At 34.9% G+C, this 17,714-nt stretch overlaps 2 protein-coding genes across 2 annotated transcripts; both read left to right on the top strand.

Annotated features, from left to right (window-relative positions):
- The first annotated feature begins 1,794 nt into the window (after window positions 1-1,794).
- Window positions 1,795-7,960, top strand: LOC114929684 (uncharacterized). Its single transcript, XM_029301361.2, is given in 4 exon segments — window positions 1,795-1,855; window positions 4,135-5,565; window positions 5,567-5,756; window positions 6,527-7,960. Coding segments are annotated over 4 exon segments (2,238 nt in total). The 5' UTR covers window positions 1,795-1,834; the 3' UTR covers window positions 7,123-7,960.
- A 2,181-nt stretch (window positions 7,961-10,141) lies between these two features.
- On the top strand, window positions 10,142-17,168 carry LOC114931746 (uncharacterized). Its single transcript, XM_029303929.2, has 2 exons — window positions 10,142-10,300; window positions 12,778-17,168. The coding sequence occupies exons 1-2, from the start codon at window positions 10,286-10,288 to the stop codon at window positions 16,771-16,773; spliced, it is 4,011 nt and encodes a 1,336-aa protein (XP_029159762.1). The 5' UTR covers window positions 10,142-10,285; the 3' UTR covers window positions 16,774-17,168.
- Window positions 17,169-17,714: the final 546 nt, after the last annotated feature.

Below are 17,714 nucleotides of genomic sequence, written 5' to 3'. Positions count from 1 at the left end.
TCTAAAATAATTTTTAATATGAAGATTATTAGGAAGTTCTGTCATCATTATAATTTAATTATTTAAATTTTTTGGTTTTTTCACACATATATAACTATTATATTTGTCAATTTTATTTTTTGAAGTAAAATGTTTTTTATTTTTTCTTTTTACATCTATTAATTATATTTTGCTTAATTAAACTATTGATTTTATGTCATTATTATTATATACTTTTAGGTTTGTGTCTTTTACATAATTGTATATAAAATAATTTTTTAAGAACAAACATATCTAAAAATTAACAAATAAATAATAATATTGTTATTTATTGTAAAAATATATATTTTTATAACTTTATTCGAAAAATTCTTTATGAAGTTTCTAAAGCTTTATATATTTTTTCTAAAATTTTATAAAATTTTACATCAGATTTTAAATAATATTAGTTACAAAATATTATTTGATCTATATTAAATTTCTGATTCATTGAGCACATAAAAAATATCAGATAATTAATTCTCTCTGGTACTATAAAAATTATCAGCAATTTTAAGTCACTTTCCACAGTCTAATGTGTTTTAAATTTATGATTTTATTAATTTTATTTTTACACAAGTTAATTTTATGCCAAAAAAAGACCAAACAAATGTATATGTGTAAAAGAGTCGGCTTATAACTTTCGTTAAGTTAATAAAAAAATTATTGAAATAAAGACAATTATCAAAATAACAATGAAACGCGCAAAAAATAAAGAGCAAGAGAATATACAATATTTCTTCGTAAATTATAATAAATAGAAACACGATTATATTTTTATCTCTTTTCTAATGTTAAAAGAGTAATATATTCAAAAAGAGTAATATATATTTGGTTAATTACTTATTAGAATATTATTAGAAAAGATAAATTAGATAAGATATAGCTTGTATAACTAATAAGAATTTTATTACATCGAGTGAAAATTATAAACCGGCAAAGTTAATTATCGATTAATACATCTAAGAGTGTGTAAAATTATTGATTAGTGTTGACAGTTTATGACACTTTATGACTATTTTGCGACTTAATATTGAGACTTTGTTGACACCAGGAAGTCGTGCGTCATGGGAAATATCTAACGTCAGAGAACGCATGTATGTAAGTATTTATGAGAGCGCAATGTATCGGAGAAGAGTCCTTCATACGAGAAAGCTGATGCCACGGAGACGAGTCCAATGGTGTAGGCGCACCGAAATTAATCACTTAAAATTCTGATTGCCATTTCGTCATTAATTCTGCATTATGCGCACGGTAGATGCTTTCTTTTTCATAAATGCATAATTTACTGGATTTTTCTGCAGATCGCATTTCGCGATCTGTCCAAGCTAAAATAGAATCAAATGTGAGCCGCATTTCGTACACATTATACTTTTAAATATATGATAATATATTCTCATGGGCTGTATGCGTCATGAATAACGTAATTTTTCGAAGATGGTTAAATCATGTTTTTCACGGGGATGTGTGTTCGCGATTGACACTTTGCTAACGAACAATCTGGAATTTTCCTTTCCAAGATCCGAGACTTTCATAGTCCGAATTATAGCATAACACATATGCCGCAGATTTATTTGCGTAATAGAAGGTTTACGCGATCAGTGCGTCGATCTGTCAGAAGTCGCTACGCTATTGGCAGGTGTCTTCCCGTATCGAACGCGAATAGCGTTCGTCTCGCTGTAGTGAAACTATAATGATGGTGTCTTTCTCACACGAGGAGCGAGGGCATATAAGGTGGGATGTTCTGGCCTCAGCTTCATCAGTATCAAACATACACGACAAGTTCGCCAAGCCAGCAGGTTTAAGGTCGGCCGTCATGAGTCTTGCTAAAGTATACGTAAGTACTTGAACCAAAAGTTGCCTCCACTATTTAGCGCCCTATAGAAACTTCTCTTCCTTCAAATCCTCGATTTGCATCTTATTAAATAATACTAGTGTTGAGTATGTAAATTTATTTCCATTATGTGTGTGAGAGTGTATCATAAGCTATAAAAATTATATTTAGTATAAATATCATTCTTTATATCTATTTATTTTTTGTACCTTTCAGTAATTAAAAACTATCAAACCTTATGTTTGATTAATAAAATTAAAATTTAACGTTATCTTTCCGCTAGTTTATTTTAATTAATAACCTTTTTTTTTTTTTTTCAAAAAATATATATTTTTAAACATTTATATTAATGTATAAAATCATATAAAAATAAGGCTGCATTTATTTTTCACGTTTTTACACCATTGTTGTAATATATATCTTGTCTCTTTCATTGTATTAATATTTTATATTCTTCTCTATTTTTACATAAAAATTATTAAAGCAAGGATAATTAAAAAAACAGCATTGTTTACGCTACCTGTGATACGAGCACTCTTATTAATCTCTAATAATAAAACATTTTATAATTATATTGTAATAACAAAATTATATTTTTCATGATAAACGCTACTAACGCCGTTCTACATATAATCGAAAAACTGAAACGGTCGCGCGTGAATAACACGTTATTGGCAGAATTGATCGCGTAAAATCCCTGTTGCAGCTGTTCTACGCGAATTTATTAATCTCTTTGATTGAAGCTTCAATACTGAAAATCCATGGGAAATATTTTAACGGATATATTTGGCGATCCCGCGGCGCATACGCAGTCATTTTTCGCAGTATATATAGAATAGCGTCGAAAAATTCTTTTTTCTCGATCGCATGAACGTTTCCTGGACTCGACCGGACGTGTAATTGCGGTGAAAGTGCCTCGGATTTTTTTTCTCTCGTATCCACGGTCACGATATACGAAGAGGCGATGATAAAGTAGCCACAGCAGATGTGCTCTTGAGTAAGTCAGTGAAAGTCCGTATACGCGGGGATGTGTGCATCATCTCTCTCTTTTATTCCTTCTCTTGATTATTCATCGCGAAGGGGTCGGACTTTTCGGCATTAGGTAACGTGCGGTTTCGCGTCGACGTAACGACGATCTCGAGAGAGACGTCGCGAGATCGGCGTGAAATCTGCCATCTCGCCGCGATTGCGACATCAGGCGATGCTCGCGTTTTTACATCTCAATCGTCGTCAATTTCGATTCGATCGACGCCGCGTCGTTGATGAACGGCTGCTTTCGACGCTGCGTCGCGCACGCATCCTTCTTCATTCATGTCGCGTGCTGAATATTTATTGGGTCATTAACGTCGGAATTGCAGCGCTAGAAGCAGCCGGCGTGGTTACATTTGGAAAATGGGAAGGGAATTGATCGATACGATTTGTTTGGGAACATACTTTGTCGTTTGCGATGCTTGAAAATAGACATGATTTATGATCATGGAAGAGATTTATTATTATATAAGAATGCTATGAATTGGATTGGTAGTTATGTAAATTTCATTTGCAGGTTTATTTTACTTTAACTCTCTTAGTTTCTCTTCTTTAATCAATTTTCCTTTTTTTTCGATTTATTTCAATTTTAAATTATTAGTATATTAAAATATATCGAAAATATAAATAAATGAAAATTAGTGGAGAATACATTCTTTATAAATCTTTTTTCATCAATTTTCTTGTTTCACTGTATTTACATGTTTTTCTATGTCATTTAAAATCAGCTGTTAACTAGATTTTCCCTATTCCGACTTACATTTATTTGTACAGTTATATTAAAACCACTCGAACGGAAAGCATAATGTTTTAACTACGCATCATGCTGCGATGTGTATGTTTAAATTAAAGAAAGCGGTGAAAATTGCAAGTGCGCTGCGAATGAAACCTGTTTTAACGACGTTGACCGACACACTTGACTCTGACCCTACAGAAATATCTTGCTATCTGCCCAGCTCTGACCGTTTCTCTCTAAGATCGTAATTGTGTTATTCATTATCTTGGCAATTATATGTATAATTAGATTATCGAGATATATCGCGAAATAAAACGCGGACGCCATTTCGCATTCTTCAAGATGTTATGCCTCATTATGCTCGAGGAAATTCCGCTTGAATTTCCTCGAAGCAATCGTACTTACTCGACAAGGAAGAAGAGTGAAAGCGAGATCGCCATTACCGTATAGCATCGAGATCGATGACCAACAACACATTGTTGCGTCGCGATTTTTTACACGTGCCCCTGATTTTCAGATCGCCGCATTCCTCTTGGCGTCTGGAATTTTTTGCCACGCGGAGACCAGCGGAACCAGGAAGCTCAAGGTGAACGACTCAGACAGCGCCGAACGTGTCATTATCAATGACGCTGCCGATGACGTCGAGAACTCGGAGCAAGAGCAAGACAGCACCGAGAAGATCATGCCGATTTTACCGCCGATAATACTCTTAGATTTCGACAATGGCACAATCTCGGATGATACGAACGCGACCGTCGACGAGAAGTCGAAACGCACCGTGAACAACAATCTTGGTTACGGCTTCGAGCGGAACGTCCTACACGCCCCACGGAAGTACAATTATTACTTTCCCGCCGGGAAGACCGGAACCACCGTGACCATAGAGGAATCCATCAGTCCGTTTCTGCCGAGGACCATAATTGAGAAAGTGCCGCCATCGACGGATCGGAAACCGGTCGCGGATCTGAGGTCCCAGTCCGGGTCATACGGAACCCGCGACTCAACTAGGTCGAACTCGCAGAGCTCGACGAGCTATCAGTATTATAATCCCGCGACGATATCTCAGCCCGTATTCGGGCTGCGAACGAAATTAACGAAGACGTCCGAGCCTTACAGAGGCTTCTCTCCGTCCGCGAGACCTCCTATCGATACGTATCCGAACGTGGATTATCGAGAGAGTGCTTACACATCCACCACGCCGCAATCCCTGAATTCCGCGGAAACGGAGACGGATTACGTAACTCCGAGCCCGCAAAGTTACACGGCCTCCAGCTCGAGTCAATACGTTTACGTCACTCCAAGTCCGCCGTCGTACGACGAAATAAATTCTCAGAGATACTTGGGACAGAGCAGTCAGCACGCGATAAACGTGCAAGATTACCCGAGATCGTCGGCGCAAAGCTCGGTGGAATCCTCGACAGCTAATCCTTACCTCGGGACTATCGGCGTTCGGTCCAAGGTGAATTCTCACGATTACGTTCGACCTACTTCGGTGGAATCTTCGACCTCCGCATCCAGCTACGCGGAAAACGCCGGATCGTTCGCCAATATGCCCAAGTATACGGTGGAGAACGGCGTCAGATACGAAAACAAAGTCTTCTGGAAATATCCAGATGGCAGAGTGTCCGATGTGCCGCCCATGACGTACGAGACTTATTCCGATTATCCGTCGCTGGATGCTTTACAGGCAGCCAGGTCCCAGGACACGTCGCAGACCGACGAGTCTTCTTCCGACTCCATGGATACTTCCGTTCTGTCGCAGGCTCCAATGCAGTTTCCGATATCGCCGGGACCGAATGGCTCCCCGAATCCTTTCATCTCGGCCGAGTCCGGACTGCCGCATCAGCAGACGTATCGGCTGAGCTATCAGAATCTCGTGGGTCAGAAGCAGATCGGTCCGACACAACAGGCGAGAATCGGCAGCGGAGTCTCCGCCACGTATTCGGCGAACCTCTTCGCAGTTGAGAAATTCGAATGGGAAGTCAAATAGGAAGAGTCAAAAGAATCGATATGAGCAGACGTCGAGACGGCCGACTTCGAAATATATGGTGAACAGCCCGAATGCGGAGTATGTCGAGTCTTATACCACGGAGAGCACTCCGAGAAGCACGACACCTAGCAGAGCTTTTATGTCGTCAGGTGAGTTTGTATTTTGTTTTATATTATTTTATATTATAAAGAGATATTTTTATAGCTCTGTAATTTTATTGCAACATGCCCGATAATAATAATAATAGTTGGTAAAAAAATATATTCGGAAGAAAAAATAATTATTTTTTATGGGTTTTTTATTGAATGCAAATTTGGTCTCAGAGGTAGTTTAATTATGTTATAATTTAGATTTAGAGAAATTAGTTAAAATTGTGAAAAATACTATCTGCTCTAAAAAAAGTTTCACTTTTTTCAAAATTAGATATGCTGTTAAAATATTTAAGATAAATTTATTATAAAAATTAATAACATTTTTGATTTTTGAAAAAATAATTATTTTTTATGGGTTTTTTATTGAATGCAAATTTGGTCTCAAAGGTAGTTTAATTATGTTATAATTTAGATTTAGAGAAATTAGTTAAAATTGTAAAAAATACTATCTGCTCTAAGAAAAGTTTCACTTTTTTCAAAATTAGATATGCTGTTAAAATATTTAAGATAAATTTATTATAAAAATTAATAACATTTTTGTGATTTTTGTGAAATTATGAATAATGACAAATTCATCAATCGATGATAATTTAACAAACATGTGTATATTAAATAGTTTTCTACATTGTTCACTTTAATTCGTTTATTTAAATTTGAAGAGTTCTCAAAAATAATGATTAAATATAAAAAAAGCACAAGATATGATTGTTCCTTTTCCAAATATTTTCTATTTTCTGATGTTATTTAAGGGAATTATATGTTTCCAGCTGGAAGGCACTCAGCCAAGAAAACTAACGTGAATAACAAGAATTTAGAGAATTATTCGAATCTGCAGTACGGAGACTTATTAAATTATAATCCATCGATATCGCAGTACATTAAGAATCCTTCGTCCATTTTAAACGTACGGCCGACCTTTGTGCAAGCCGGAGACTCGCTTATACCCGTAATTATTCTAAGAGTAGACGGCGTGCCGCCTATTCAATCCAATGCCTCGCCTAATGTGAATCTGAAGGCTCTTCTGCAACAGTATCTCCTTCAGTATGCTAGAAGTATCGAAGAATTGGCGCGACCGACCAATTATGATTTTGACAGTAATCAACTCCCGAAGGATCAACATCCATTTTCCACGAATTCGCTGCGAAAACTGGCACAATTGATACAAAATAGCAATGACCAAGATCAGGACCCTAATCCTACGGAATCTTACGTCGGCAGATCGAGTTACGAGACGAGTAATTTGGATGTCGAGAAAAGTCTCTCGAGCGTGAAATACGGCGAACGCACGGCGATCCGGCCGAAAGTGAAGAGCGTGCAGATTGTCGAGGATCCGAGGTTCGGGAATTATAGAATTAAGAACTGAATTATGCATAAACGATAGAGAGAGAGAGAGAGAGAGAAGAAAAAATTGCAAGGAGAAAAAATCTTTAACTTTCGTGTCCTATCGCAGAATCCGATCTTTCTGCTAGTTGAGTTATACTTAAAAAAAAGATGCAATTTTAAAACTTAATAATCATGTTATTAATTACCATCATAATAATTGTAAAGATAACAATTTGAAAGAGATAAAATTTCTATTCTTCTATTCAAATTAAAATAAGAAGAATCAATATTGCTTTGCTGAAAAGGTTGGGTATTAATATGGAAATAACTGCACGCTACAATATAGAACACGAAAGTTAAATCCAAATGACTGATTAATATGATGATACGACATTAGTTACCAACAATATCGAGTGCAAAATTTTCTATAACATTTTTTTATCTTAAAATATTGAACAATTGTAATGTACATTATTTGGCACCTTATTATTTTAGTCTCTCGAATAAAATATTTCGTGCCATGAAACAATTTAAAAACGATAAGATAATCGGACATTAGTGATAGTATTTAATGGGATTGTGCAATGTATTATATAATGTCTACAATATGTACCTGCGCTACTGATTTGCTGATAACCGCAATTTGTTGGTATGAATATTTCTTGTTCTCAGAAAAGCAGTAGTAATCGAAGCACATTTGTGACTTTACGAATGGATCATGAAATATTAACCAAATTTTCATACTTCAAAAAGGTACCTTTTGAATACTAGCGCTTAAGTTCTCATATACAATTTAAGATAATCATACATATATATAAAACTTGTATATTGGGTTATTGTAAACTAATAAACTAAGCAAGAAATAACTTTTATACAAATTATGTTGCTATTATTTGTGCCTAAATTTTATACTAATTAATTATTCCTAAGAAAAAAGATTAATTTTTTATTAGGATATATTTTTTATTAATTAAATTTTTAACTGTCAAATTTTGCTATTTTACATATTCTGGAAGTTGTTTGTTCCTTAATAAACTTTTAGTCTAAAAAACTTTTGTACTCTATCTTATTTCAAAGCTTATTTTTTTTAGATGTGCGTGTCGTGATATATTTTATTAAATGAATATAGAGTTGCATATATAAAGATTAATTAGAAGCAAATAATATTGTATATATATACTAATAATTATTATATGTACCGCAGATAATGGGTTAAATAACCCACATAATCCAAAAAATATTAATCCTGTTTAAAACTCTCAAGTTACTTATAAAAGTATCTTTTTATTTAATATATTTATTAATATATTTCCTTTTTATAAAATATTATTTTGGCAGATGTGAAATTGATTTTTCTTTAATTATTATCATAGCGTTCATAGTTTTTAGTTTCAAAAGTTTTAATTGAGAATAATTTTAAAGTATTTAATTATGAAAAAACTATGGTAATAAAAATTTAATATAAACTATAGGTGATAAAAGAGATATTATATTTTTTAATTTGAAATATTTTAATATAATTTAAATTTAAAATTAACAAAAATGAATAATATTAAAAATAAAAAAACTAGAGAGATAATTATATGATTAAAGATATAACTTTCTTCAATAATTTGCTAAAGAAAGTTATTTCCGAATTGATCATAGAAATTGATTAAAAAGCAATTTTTATGTAGTTCAAAGGATATCCTATACGATATGATATACTGCACGAGTATCATAGGTATGTATTATCTGATCATTAATTGCAAAAAATTGATGCACTTGAGACTTAAAACACAGTTATTAACTTTTCCTAATAATTATACGATGTATGCATATAAGTAAAATAAAAATTTCCGTCTTAACAAGAGTAATCGTTATCGAACCACGTGCTGCAGATTAGCGATCATTGAATGTAATCGTGCATTTACTCGATATATAGACAATGTGTGAATATATTCTATTGCGTGTCTTTATGCGTGATAATATATATAATAATATTCCGACGTAATAAGACACATCAAAAATACACAATGACGGGATACACAAGTATACGCATATCCAAAGATATATATATATGTGATATGTATACATATACACAATGTTAACCAGTGTCATTGAACTGCGAGCAATTAACGTTAATTATCTGTTATTAATATTATAATACGACTAACATTAATTATCTACTAATTATCTACTATTAACGTCTTTCTGAATCTGACGGTAGCCTAAGAAAGATATTCAAACCCGTGCTACACAGTAGTTATTAATTCTACGTTTTCACAACGAGAGGCTCCGATGATATCTACGTTGCATCTACGGCAATTAGACGCAAGACATTAAACTGAACGCTCGAGCACAAAACATACATGCAGGGAAAAGATCGGCCCATGTTACACACGGGCGTGTATCTACGTTCGCGGGAAGTATTGGGAGGAGCCGTACCAGGCGTAATGCGTGTGTTCTAGAGCGCATAAAACTGCAGTGGAAAAAGTATTGACAAGCACCGCTGGGTCCTGTCAGGGTCGATAACACTGAAAACATCGGGAGGCTGAGAAGTACCGGAAATGGATTTCGCGATCGATGCGCAATTGCAATCCAAGATTTTTGAATGCATTTCTTATGCATTTCCCTGCATATACATCGTTGAGAAAATCACAGCGATTGACACCTCTAATTTCTTCTTCTGATTTATGATTCCCCAACAGCATCCTTTGCGTGAACTTGAGATATAATGATCTTGATTACAAATTAATTTTTTTCTGCAAAAATGTATGTTATAGTGAAAGATAATTTTGCTCCATTTTATACACCATCTCGTTGCTAACATCTCAATTTCCGCACAATGATGCTTCGATTGCTCGAGTTCCATAATAATGAAAAGTGGCATCACATATTGCGATATACTGGTCAACATTTCTCCCGGCTCGCTCGCGTGTCGCGAATGAAAGTATCCTCCACGGCCGTCTGGTGTACAGGATAATATTTAGAACGATATTTTTCACTTAACCATCAGACTGTATAAAGAAAATCGCGTATCTACTATGTAGCTCAGTTCTCGCGTGGAAGTTCACCACGCAAGGTCCTTGGAATTATAAGGCGAGGATACGAAAACGAATGGTTGCAATCAATGTGTACGCGGAGTATAGTGCGACACAGGGATCTTTCTGATTGTGTTTGATTTTTCGAGGAACCTCAAAGAGTCAGCACGTTCGACGAAAATGATCCTATATTATGTAAGTACTTGGATTAAAGTACTTTGTGCAAGTGTGAAGTTCATTGTGTAGTGACAAAATTAATTGTTCAATTTCTGTGTGGATAAATAGTAAGGAATCTATTATATAAAAAAATTGATATGAATTAATATAAGTGACAGATTTTTTTTATATATAAAATGCTAAATATATATGTAATATATATTTAAGGAATATTACATTAATTTATTTATAAAATAGGAAATATTGCATTAATTAATTAATTAATTATTTTTATTATTATTTTTATTATTTTTATTCTTTTTTAATTTTTTTATTATTATTAAAGGAATACTGTATTTTATTTGATTTATAAAATATTAATTTATAAAAAATGTATTGTACATATAAGATATATGTACAGAAAAAAATGTACTTCTATTTTGTCTTTCGTTAGTATAATCAATTGAAACATTTATTTTGTATGCTAAACTTTCTTCTTGTTTTATTAATATTTTTTAATTAATTAATTAATTTTTAGCGCATAACAATTGTTATAAACTTTGTTAAAAATAAATCCATGTTAAAAACTGCTTTAAAATTCACTTTCTATTATTTTGCATTTGGATGTTTGTATAATATATATCATAATATTTTATATTTGATATAACATAAATAATTTAGTTTATAGCAAATAAAAGAAATTAATATTCTGTAAACTATAAAAATATAAATACAACTAATTTATAATAGAAAATCTTCTTTTATATACATATATATATACTTTTATTTTATGCTCCTAAAATACTTTTTCTTGATTATATACGTTGTTTTATAGCAAACACTTGATTTCATTCATCATCATATGATTTTCTCTTTTTTTCTCTCTCTTTCTCTCTTTCTCTTTTTTCTGTTTTCTTTTTCTCTCCCTATTTGTATATTTTTATAGAAACCTGTTTTCTTGTAAATTATTTATTTAAAAAACTATTGCTTATTATATTAGAAATGCTGCTTTATATTAAATTAAAAATAATATAATGCATGACAGAGAAACTTCTTTTCATTACTTGCGTGCTTTTACTTAGTTATCTTATGTAGTATTATGGTCTACTAATTACGACATAATTAGTAAATACTTTCATTATAGCTAGTTAAACATTTTAATGATTAAATTAATAAAGAATAGCTTGTCAACTTGTAAGTAATAGTTATAAATAATAATTTAATGTTTAAAATTAAATGTTTATTGCTAAATATTGCAAATCTTGATAAAGATAAATTACAATTAAGCTATAATTGTATAAAGCTGTTGCATTATTATGTCAAATTAATTAAGATCAAACTAATTAAATATATCAAATTAAGGTATACCTTTAAAAATAATTTATTGGACCAGTATTAAAACTTTTGTAAATGTATTTTAATATATTTTTATATAAAAATTTTAATATATTTTAATATAAAAATTTTTTATATACATTAACAATCAATGTTTCAATTAGAAAATTAAATTTAATTGTAAATTAAAAATAAAATTTACACAACATCAATTATAATAGAAATTATGGAAAATTTATCGTATGCATATATTAATAAACACTTTCGAATTTGATCGACAAGACTGCATCCAAATAGATAAAGACATGTATATTAACGGCATTTATTTCAATCGACAACTTCGACCGACTTGTTTAACGATAGGCATGAAGAATTACATAGTTTAAATTGGCTGTGTTTTCTCCGCAATTACTTTTCACCGGCACTCTCTAAACGGTCGAGCTATGTGTTAGTTGTTCGTGTTTCTGTATTTTGTAAAGGAAAAGTCATTTATCATACAATTGTACATTCTGAGCTTTGATAATTCTTTTTGCTACTTAAAATTATTAACTTAGCAATCATACCTGTATGGGAGGCCTATTACTGTCAAATCGACTCAAATGTTCATGAATCGGTGAGAAAGTCTACGAAGATTTGCTTCCGTGCACATTCAGTCCTCTATCGTACACGCTCTAGCATTTTACTTTTCTACTCTGCTTTTCTTTTCTAGGTCAACTCCTTGACGAAACAGCAATTAACACTGCTTGCTATCATAAAGCTGCTATCCAAACTTTGCAATGCATATGCTACTTTCTTCTTTAAAAATGTGCAATATTCGAAATGTATCTCTACAATTTTTTATATCCTTTTACAGTAATATTTTTTTCGATGTTTATTATCTGCTTTATGTCATCTATTATAATATTAAAATTAAGCCATATCATATATATGCATATATATATTCGTATTATAACACTTAATTAAGTTTTAAACTGGAATTTCTAATTTCTTAATTAAAAATATAACTTTGATAATTATATTACGTTTATTTTGTACATTTTACGTTATATTTAATAATTTTATGTGTCACGTATAATATTTATGATATTTTTATTTAAGTAAATTAATTATAAGTTATATATTGATAGTATATTTATTTTAAGTTTCAACTGAAATTTAGTAACATACTTTATCTTTCGTAGGTCATATTGGTGGTTCTCAGCTGGTCTCAAATAAGATGTACGGAGGATGTCAACTTGAAAAGTGAGGAGCTTTTAGATCAATTCGCAACTGCGTCGGAAAATATAGCAGAGGCTGCAAAACTCTCGAGTGCGGGTTCAGAAAATTCTCAAGAGCAAATCTCGAGCATATCGTCGTCAAGAGGCTCAATACACTATGAAAATTCCAACGGTTTTGTGCCTATAGTACCATCGGGCTCTTCGTCGTACAACAACGATCCTGATTCATACGACTCGTCGTTAGAGAGCAATGATTCCGAACAGCGGGAGAACCAGTCTGAAGAGAGCAACGCGACATATGCCGTAAGTGCTGAAGACAATTTGGCCGCGAGGGTGAAAAAATTTGAGGAAGACTTAGCGTATTCCTCGGAAGCGAGGATTTTTTTGAATTATCCTGGATCGTTGACGAATCGTCGGTCTTTCGATTTCCAGGACGGCCGATCGAACGAATTCGAGCTGCTGAAGATCAACAACGACACTCCTGCGGTGGCCAATTACAAGGAATTTTACGATAACGTGCGCAGTACGGTGAACACCGAGACCGACAACCAACCGGACACGTCTTCTTCGGAGAGTTCGAACGACGAAAGAGAGAAGAAAACCGAAAACTATGCCCATAATTACAGTCAGCAGTCGCAGGAAACCAATGATGAAGATTCCTACGCGCAATACTCGCACAATGGCGTGCAGGATACGAAGAAAATTAATTATGAGCAGGAGAAAGTCGCTGATAATTATTCTCACCAGGACACCGCGAACTATGGGCAGAATACAGCGACGGACTCGTCCTCGTCAAGGACGAATTACCAGGCCAACGAACTCACGCAAAGCGGAACTTACGACAATGTGGCGGAACCGTCGAGGGCACACTATAGATCTAAGCCGGTCGTAGTTGCCGAAGCGAACAATTATAAGAGCGGCTCGGACTTGATGAACTTGAGAACTTCCAGCTCAGATACATTAAGTCATTACCAAGTTTATAACGACAATAACAGACAGCGCAGTTATCATCGCCCGGAGGAACTCAAGAATCTCTCGGACGAGAGTGCGGATTATTCTGAGTACCAAGCGGTCGAGCGACCAAGAGTGAGGGTGCAAAAGATTCGAAGACGTCCGTTGTATCCTGATTCTACTAGAAAACTTCCGAAGGAACATCGCAACACGATGGCCGACAGTACGGAAGAAGATAAGCACAAATACAGCTCTTCAAAACTGAAATCGCAGCGATACAATAAGATGAAGATGAATCCATGGCTTAATGACCCTGCTACGAATCATCGCGACGAAGGCGACGAAAATAATAGATACGGTTTCAAAGGTAATACGGATACAAAAGGCTCCAAAGCACACAGCGGATCCAGACCGAAAGTTGTCAATTCGTGGAATCAGATCTCTCCGAATCTCGAGGTCTCTCATTCCAACGGAATCGAAGTGAATCAGATGGAGAAACCAAAGTTCTTGGTTAATTTCGTACCTGTGGCGAATTTCGATCACGCTACCGCGTTAGGCAATAGCCAAGGTTTTGACGTGTCCAACGTCCTGCAAAACGTCGCCACCGCCGCGCCAATCGGAGCATTTGGCACGACTGCTCCTCTCCTGAGCACTTCTCAGCCTATCCTCGCTCAGAATTTGGCTCAACTATCAAAGAACTTGGTGAACTTGCAGAATTTGGCGGTCTCCACGCCGATGCCCGATATAATCGTCGGTCAGAACACTTATCACAATCCTGTGCATACGGTTCTACTTTCTCCGAACGAACAGAACAAGGGAACCTATGTGTCAAGTACTATGACACCGCTGTTTGCCTTGACGTCCAGTCTGAGCCCGGCATTGCAGAATGTGCGAGTTCAGAGTAACAACGTAACGCCGCGAACGACCTTTGCCGTGACGCCGACTTCCACGGTTGTTCAACAGATACCGATAAATCAAGTGCACTCCGACGTGCAGCAGCTGATAGTACCGCAACCGACTCTTCAAACATTCCCGAACTTTTTGCAAACGCCACTTCAGACGAATCAGATCCAGGTAAATCCTCACGGATTGCAGGGTCAAAATTTAATACACAGTAATTTACAGATACAAAGTTCCCCGACAACGCCCACGCTGCTGTCCGGTCAGATGGTGCCGGAAAGCAGGAACAACGTGGACTCGCACAATAAAAAGACGTACCCCGGCACGAACTTTATAGCCTCCGCGAGTTTGGCTGTTGGTCAGAATGAACAGCAGAAACAGTCGACTAACATCAACCCATACTACGTGCATAATCAAAAACCTCAAGAAATGACTATACTGCACCCCACTGCGACTTTAAACGGTATAACTGTAAACACTCAGCAACTAATTCCTCAACAAAATGGCAATCTGATCTTGCATCGCCCGCGTGATCAGACGCAACAATATGTCAAGCTACAGAATAACGGCGTGGATGCTATGCAGCAGTTGCAGGCTCAACTGAACAAACAGTTAAAAAATCATAGATTAGGCGGCCTTACACTGCAGAATGTTGATAGCACGACTAGTCAATCAAATGCGTTCGAAATATCATCAGTGAACGCGCATCTTCCGAACGTGGGCACCAAAAACGTGGAGATCCTGAATCCCAATATTAAGCAGAGTTCAATCGACCCGACATATCAGACGATACACTATCCGGCTGCTGTTCTGACGACGCCTATTCCAATTTTCAGTACAATGACTCCGATTAATCCGCAGACTGTTAATCTTCAAAGTTATGTTATGAATTCGCTGACAGAGAACGCAAAAGCAAAGCAACTAGGTGTGCAAAGTCACGAACGACCGATGTACAATCCCATCAACTTTGTTCCAAACGTTGATATCATTAAAGATCAGAATACTCTTAACAATAAGTTGCCGACCAACGAACCTGTTCAGCAAGGTTTGAACTTGGTGCCCGTCATGCCCGGGGGTAATTTCTTCAAACCGTCATACGCGGCGCAAAGCGAATTAGCTGTGAAGCCGAAGCTGGCCTCGGATTTGCAGAAGTACGCCGAGGAGATGTTTAAAGAATCTCTGAAGACGATGTACAACTCGCAGAAGTGGAATAATGATAGAAAACCACAGGAAACCGTTCAGAGTAATTACGAAACGAATGATTTAGCAAAGTTGAGAATCGAAATGCAAAAATTGAAAGCTTTGACAGAGTCGAAGTATAAAGACATTCTCGAAGCGCAGCAGAGTATACATAGTGTGCGCGGGACTGAGCCGCCAAAGCTTTCGAACGATAAAAAGAAACGAGATCCTCTGTTAGAGACCTTGGAACATTTGCTGAAAACTCGGCCTCGTGGACCCATACATATTTATCACGGTCCTGTTAAACATAAACGTAAACCGGAAGAGCCAAGCTTCGATTTCGACGAGTTAAAGGAAGGAAGTCACGTGAAAGAATTTCTCACGCCACCCAAGTCGAAGCCTTTGCACTCGAAAGGCCCTTTCCATGAAAAGCCGAAGAAACGACCGGTAGCCGTAAGATTTAAAAATAATTCGAGAAGACCTTCAAGACCGGGAAAATTGCCGCCTAAATCCGGCGGGCTAGACACGTCCTCGAGCGATATACATTTATATGTAGATCCGGAAGAGTTCGGTCTTGATGCTAGGCCTCAGCCGTCCTTTGAGAGATATCGCTCGACATCATTCACCACGGCGACACCAGAAATTGTTAAAATTTTGAGAGAGATCAAGTCGCCGAATAACAAGAATTATGATATCAATCACCCTAGAATGCATAATCTTCTCGGTTTGTTGATGAAAAATAAACAATTGCCGACCAGAAGCACACAGAATTATTTTCGTGACAAAGATCAGGTGAGAGAATTTTTCGAAAGCGAAAAACGCCGGCTGCATCAGCAATTTGTCAACGACGCCCTAAGGGAATACATGAACAGGTCGCAATCGGATTCGGATATCGACAGAAAAGTCTATTCGGAGAACGGTACCGCGTAAAATCCGTAATCAAAAGTACAAGCGAGACGTTCAATCACGAGATGCGTTTGTTGTATCTGCGAGTGATTCGGAAATCTGCTTGTGAAAGGACTAGAATTCAATAATAAGTACATTTATTCTTTTTTGATAAAAAAAAATAAAAATAGACAATTTATTTCTTATCCGTATTACGCATCAATGAAAGCAATATATTGTGTCTGCGATTGATCGCGCTGTTCGCACTATGAGTACTTAATTATATAGTACTTAATTATAGTAACATTTTATACGGAAGTTGTTAACTTAATTGTTAGTATCGAACGCGTTTGTACGAAACATTCGAATCGAGGGAAAAGGAAATTCGTCGTTCATCTTTAAGACGCTTTAGCGAGTATTATATGTACATATTAACTTAAACAGAGAAATATATATATCTTGTAATTTGTACTGCGTTTCCCACATTTACGTTCTATTCATTTTCACTTTCCACCGATATGATATATCTTTCACTTATCTATGTCTAAAAATTTATATAAAAAGTATAATTAAAAAATCGATACAATTTTTCTATATCAAAGAAAAATAAAAAATGTTTGCAACAGAAAGGTAAGTAATATTTGATTTTTGAATATAATAACTAACTAAATATAACTGTAGAAACATATATATATATATATATGTATATTAATATTTTTTAATAAATCGTTTTTCTTTAAATTAAAATATATAAAAATATAATAAATTTATTTATACTTTTAATATTATTATTTTTACAACTGCTTTCAAAATTTTTAAATAAAAACATAATAATTATTTTAATAAAAGCAAACTAAAAGAATCAAGATTGTGCATTAACAGCTTCAAGACGAGATTTTCATGGTTGCATTAACATTCACGTAGTTCTTTCCAATTTCTCTGTGACAAAATCAGATTGGAATCTGAGTCTTATTATAAAACTAGGC

This window comes from Nylanderia fulva, unplaced genomic scaffold (assembly GCF_048542155.1).
Source record: "Nylanderia fulva isolate GAGA-0341 unplaced genomic scaffold, ASM4854215v1 Scaffold3, whole genome shotgun sequence".
NCBI classification, from domain to species: domain Eukaryota; kingdom Metazoa; phylum Arthropoda; class Insecta; order Hymenoptera; family Formicidae; genus Nylanderia; species Nylanderia fulva.
This window is presented reverse-complemented; position numbering and strand designations above follow the sequence as displayed.